The sequence below is a fragment of the Jatropha curcas genome, chromosome 2, assembly GCF_041381405.1.
Source record: "Jatropha curcas cultivar XTBG-Jc1 chromosome 2, XTBG_Jcur_1.0, whole genome shotgun sequence".
NCBI classification, from domain to species: domain Eukaryota; kingdom Viridiplantae; phylum Streptophyta; class Magnoliopsida; order Malpighiales; family Euphorbiaceae; genus Jatropha; species Jatropha curcas.
The window spans coordinates 28,892,398-28,897,726 of NC_143152.1; the positions used below are offsets into that span (position 1 = coordinate 28,892,398).

At 32.9% G+C, this 5,329-nt stretch overlaps 2 protein-coding genes across 2 annotated transcripts; one reads left to right on the plus strand and one right to left on the minus strand.

The window, feature by feature from the left end:
* LOC149498559 (bark storage protein A-like) lies at positions 1–731 on the plus strand. The gene is made up of 3 exons (XM_089718355.1): positions 1–72; positions 155–310; positions 421–731. Exons 1-3 carry the CDS (start codon positions 70–72, stop codon positions 652–654), a joined length of 393 nt encoding a protein of 130 aa, XP_089574481.1. The 5' UTR covers positions 1–69; the 3' UTR covers positions 655–731.
* A 2,065-nt stretch (positions 732–2,796) lies between these two features.
* Positions 2,797–4,673, minus strand: LOC119369856 (bark storage protein A-like). The gene is made up of 6 exons (XM_089717349.1): positions 4,357–4,673; positions 4,009–4,076; positions 3,761–3,916; positions 3,683–3,702; positions 3,260–3,608; positions 2,797–3,174 (listed from the first exon to the last, which is right to left on the minus strand). Exons 1-6 carry the CDS (start codon positions 4,583–4,585, stop codon positions 3,148–3,150), a joined length of 849 nt encoding a protein of 282 aa, XP_089573475.1. The 5' UTR covers positions 4,586–4,673; the 3' UTR covers positions 2,797–3,147.
* Between the last annotated feature and the right edge of the window lie 656 nt (positions 4,674–5,329).

Consider the following 5,329-nt stretch of genomic DNA (forward strand, 5'->3'; position numbering starts at 1 on the left):
GCAGGAAAATTATTTTATATTGGGAAAATTAACGGTACTGATGTTGTATATGCAAGGGCCGGCGAACTAATGGTAGGATTTTTCCTTCTTAATTTTATTTGTATAAGGTTGTCTATAAATTTGTTCCTTTTAACCTTTTTTCTTCACGAATTAGGTTAATGTGGGCTCAACGGTGCAAGTCATGGTGGATATATTTAATGTCAGGGGGATTGTTATTTATGGAGATGCTGCTTCCATAGATGGAAGTGTGTTCATTGGTGATGTTTCCGTGCCTAACCAAGTTGCTTACACTGCAGCTTGGAGCTGGAGGGTAACTAATTATTATAATTATTATTAGTTGCGTTTTCTATTCTCTTTAAACAAGTTAAAATTTTTTAGTTTTCGTAGTACTTAACATTTTCTTTTAATGGTTTTATATAGAATTCATCAACAGACCAAGTTGAGGAGTTCCTCAGAGATATGGTTGCTGGAAATATGACATTTGAAGATTTCAATGTTCCCAAGGAGGGAAATAACTCACTAGGACGTATTTTTTACTGGAAATCGACATGGTTCACGGGTCGTCAACAGAGAAATACAGGTTTTTGGCTTCCAGTAGACCAAGAATGGCTAAGAATTGCATCTCAGATCGAGGGACTGGAGTTAGAAAAATGAGTACAAGACCCTTACCAACCAAAAGTTAAGTTCGGCTTAAAGGCTGGTAGTGGTGATTTGTTCATTGTAAATAAAGCATATGGTGACTTCCTTTACGACACTTTCAATATTTCATCGCTCGACACTTCTAATTCTGCTATTGCAATGGTTAGTGAAATGTTTAACCCTCCTTTTTGCTACCTCTAATTAATTTTAATGTATTAAAAAAAAACATCTTAATAATATTATCTATGTGTTTATTGTGGATGCAGACATGTTTCTCGAATGAAATTCCATTTATTGTGCTCCGTTGAGTTTCGTACATTGTAAAAGAAAATATTGTGAAATAGCAACGCTGTAAAAGCCACGGCTGCTTTCCTTGGATTGCTTAGTGCTAAGGAGGACAGTGTGGCCCAAGTGTGGTTAAGTTAAGCGTCTCAGTTTAAATAAGATTAGCTGAATGTAATCCTACTTTTGGCTAATTATCAACACTCAAATTATCTACGTAGCTTTGTTGTCGTGGTCGTCTTCGTCGTCTTATTGATGAAAAAAAAAAATGTAATTGCATATCAGTGATATCAAATAAATGGGAGTGTATATTGCTCCTTTCGTTTAAAATTATATTCTCAATTTTCTTTTTGTTGTCCCAGAATAATAGTAGTTTCATTTATATTTTTAGAAACATTTTTTTTTATTTTCTTACAAAATCTTTATATAATTATCGGTGTGAATAATTAATATCAGTTAAATTTGCTAGACAATGAAAAAAAAGTTTGAAGATAGTTAATACTGAAATTGTGATATAAACCACTCATCTTATGTTGAAAGTCTCAAGAATCATTAATATACAAATTTTAGTATATTATGGAAAAACTAAGAAAAAAATAAAATTAAACTATTTAATGTACTATTTTTAAAACTAGGTGAAAAGAACTGACACTATAATTTTGAGATGGATAGAATATTATATTTATCATATCTCGTGGCAAATAAATTCATTAGTATTAATAGAATAAAGATAGCCAAGAAAGACCTCAACAAATTTAGGAAACTAATCTAAGTTAAGAGGCTTATCCGACACACCCACACCTAATCCTAAATAAGTTAAAAGAAAACTGAGCCAAAACATCAAACAACACATCATTCATTCTTGAAATAAGAATAAAGAACTAAGACTCATAACATTAAACCCAATTAAGAAAATATTTTTTGGTCTTAACAAGTATCCCAGTCCACTGGACTAGAACTAAATCATGTACGCACCGGGTCGACCCACTAAGAAATAAGCGGGTCAACGAGTATTTACTTCATTATGAGGATCGAGCCCTCGACCTCACTTAAGGGATAAGATGTCGAACCATTCATTTCAACACTCATTAGTCAAATAAGAAAATATTTTGTCTCTAGCACTCCTTTTTTTTTTTGCTAATGAATCGTTTGACATGAACAGAGCTGATATAGGAGCAGGAAAACAAAAAGCTTATCAAGTTTGTTGAATTTTTTTCCACAAATGCCAAGACTTTTGTCCTCATGTAAGACCCAACCTTAAGCAATTTTTGAATTTGATTCAATTAACAAGGGGCTTGACTTTAAAGAAGATGAAGCAAAAATGTCAAGAGCTTCATACAAGGCCAAAAACTCAGCTTCGTTCGAGTCCAAAACCCCACCGATAAAAAAAAAAAAAAAAAAAAAAAAAAAACAATTCGCAACACCCAATGAGTTTCTAAAAACTCATCTAATGTCCCTTGGACCTACCTTACCAATTAGAACAAGTACTTGAATGAATTAGAACTCAATACATCATCGAACTAGTTAAAATGTTAAATGTTATATAAAAGTTGATGAACAGAGCCTGAGTAGTGTCTTGGACCTACCATCATCTAATGTCCCTTGGACCTACCATACTTCTCCTAAGTAGTGTCTTTTTCTACTCATTTCCCTCATCTTAGCCTCCTCTCTCCTTTCTAATATATTAACCGCTAATTGTTACATCTGGATATACAAATTGATACGGGCTTGTTGTAAGCTTAGATCCATCGTCTAAATTTATTAATCTCCTATTAGATCAGATCAGTAACGAAGTTTGAGTAATTACAAGCGATTAAGATGAGTCTAAAGCATTTCTTTGCTGGTTACTACGTGGTAGCTCCATATGCATGCGAGTTTAGGAAATTAAATATTTCATTTTGCAAGAAATGATAGAGATAATATTAAACGTCATTTATTTATTTTAGATCACTGATCAGAGAGTATATTACTACATTTTCATCAAGAATTAACAGCAACATGGCTAATCTTATTTAGATAATTAGCCAAAAGTAGGAGAACATTTAGCTAATCTTATTTAAACTGAGATGCTTAACTTAATTACTACTCATTGGTCACAGAATCGTCGGGATTAAGCAATCCGAGGAAAGCAGCTGTGGCTTTTATAGCATTGATATTTCCCAACGGAGCCCATTCCGGCTTTGGATCATTATCTCTTACCTTGTTAGAAACTCCGCGAAACACAATTTACGGAATGTTATTTGAGAAACATGTCTGCATCCACAAATATATAATTAGATTATTAATACTGATAGAGTTTAATTAATTACTAGTTTATGAACGAAGCATAGACACGTACCAAAGTAATAGCAGAATCAGAAGTGTCGATTGTTGAAATGTTAAAAGTTTTGTGAAGGAAATCACCATATGCTTCGTTTACAATGAACAAATCACCAGTACCGGCCTTTAATCCGAATTGAACTACTGGTTGGTAAGGTACGTACACAGTTTCATTCACATGGGTTTCCAACTTCAAACCCTGGATCTGAGATGCCATCCCTAGCCAATCTGGGTCTACGGGAAGCCAAAAACCTGTGTTCGATTTTTGCTGACCAGTGAACCATGACGATGCCCAATAAAAGATGCGTCCTAGTAAATTATCTCCCTTTTGGGGAACATTAAAATCTCCAAAACTCAAATTCCCATATCTTTAAGGAACGGCTCAACTTCATCTGTCGAAGAATTCTATATAAAAACCATTGAAAATAATTATCAAGTGTACTGCAAAAACGAAGTTGATAACTTATTCACTGAGATTAAAAAAAAAAAAAAAAATACTGCAGCTCCAGTAATTAATTACCCTCCAGCTCCAAGCTGCTGTGTAAGCAACTTGATCAGGCACTGAAACATCACCAATGAGCACAGATTCATTTACCGATGCTGTACCGCCGAAATGGACAATTCCTCTAACATTAAATATATCCACAAGGATTTGCACAGTCGTGCCCACATTAACCTACTTCATATATTGTAATAATAATGGAGAATGTTAAATACACAAATTTATGAAAAGATTTTTACTATGTATATATACAAGGAAAATCCTACCATTAGTTCCCCGGCCCCTGCATATACAACGTCTGTTCCGTTAATTTTCCAAATGCGAAAGATTTTTCCTGTACAAATACAAGAAGCGGTAATGGTATATCAAAAAAAATGTAAACTTTTGAACAGTAATCGTTACCCATGTTTTTTTTTTTCTGAAAGCTAAAATACCAGAACTTAACAGTCGTCATTAATAGCAGATTTAAGTCAAAAACTTATAGAGTCATCACTTCAGACTAATTAATATAGCTTTCAGAAATTTTTAATTCAATTTGTTATTTATAATAATACCAAACAGACCCTTTTTGAATGAATTAAAAAGAAGCTGGTAACGAAGAAAGGATGGGTTACCAGCAATATTCTGAGTGGAGGTAAAAGTGAAGACTCCAGATTTATTGAGTAAACACTCAGCCGCACTCGTAAGAGAAACAAAGCCCACAGGAGATGTTTGCATGCCAATGGGTTTTTGTTTAATTTCATGCATAGGGTTTCTCAAACTCAGTGGCATGGACTGTTGCGCCATAGCTAACAGCCCAAGAACCACCACTGAGATTTGAATTGCCCACCTTGCTAAAGCCATTTGATTTGGTGAGATTTAGAGAGAAAATTAAGAGAGTATACTTTTGAAGCGAAGTGAGAAGGTTGATACAATAACCTAAACGAAGGCAATGTTTTGGTTGGTGTTTTTGCTCTTCCTCGACAAGGCCTTATACAGACGCTAGTACGGCACTATTTCATGGCTATCCCATTCCATGTAATTGAAAAATAATAATAAAATCAACAGCTACATGTTTCATGAAAAAATAATGAAATGAATTAGTTCAAACATGGATTTGGTGCCTGATTATAAATGATGATTTTTCTTGTTTTATCTTTTATAAATTCTTTGTTTTCAATATTGATTTTTCTAAATTGTATCTTTAGATGAACTTTACTTACCAAGTAACATATTTAAAATTTAAAATAGCCGGTGTTAGAAATATTTTATTTGATGCAATTCTAGTTCTAAAATGGAAATAAGTGTGCAAATTAAAAAAATAGAAAAAAGTAGTTATGTGAAAATTAGTTAAATATAAAAAAAAGGGAGGAAAAAGTATAAATTAGGTTTAAAAATGAGTTTTGATTCTAAAAGCCAACAGTTAGGTATACATATATACATGTTAAAGCTATACAAAATAAATTATGGAATAATTTGTGTAAAAAAATCATTTTCTCTTGAATTCCAAAAAAAGTTGGTCTTTTGTCTCATTTTAATTTATAAACATAAGTTGCTAATAATTTTTTTTTTTTTTTTATTTTACCAAAAGTGTCCTCCCATCACCCG

Bases quoted from the DNA above. Each gene is read 5' to 3' on its own strand.
- LOC149498559 (XM_089718355.1), top strand. The intron at 311-420 runs GTAACTAATTAT...GGTTTTATATAG, and splicing joins CTGCAGCTTGGAGCTGGAGG to AATTCATCAACAGACCAAGT.
- LOC119369856 (XM_089717349.1), bottom strand. From the start codon at position 4,585: ATGGCTTTAGCAAGGTGGGCAATTCAAATCTCAGTGGTGGTTCTTGGG. The intron at 4,077-4,356 runs GTAACCCATCCT...GTATTTGTACAG, and splicing joins CTCCACTCAGAATATTGCTG to GAAAAATCTTTCGCATTTGG. The intron at 3,917-4,008 runs GTAGGATTTTCC...TATATGAAGTAG, and splicing joins CAGGGGCCGGGGAACTAATG to GTTAATGTGGGCACGACTGT.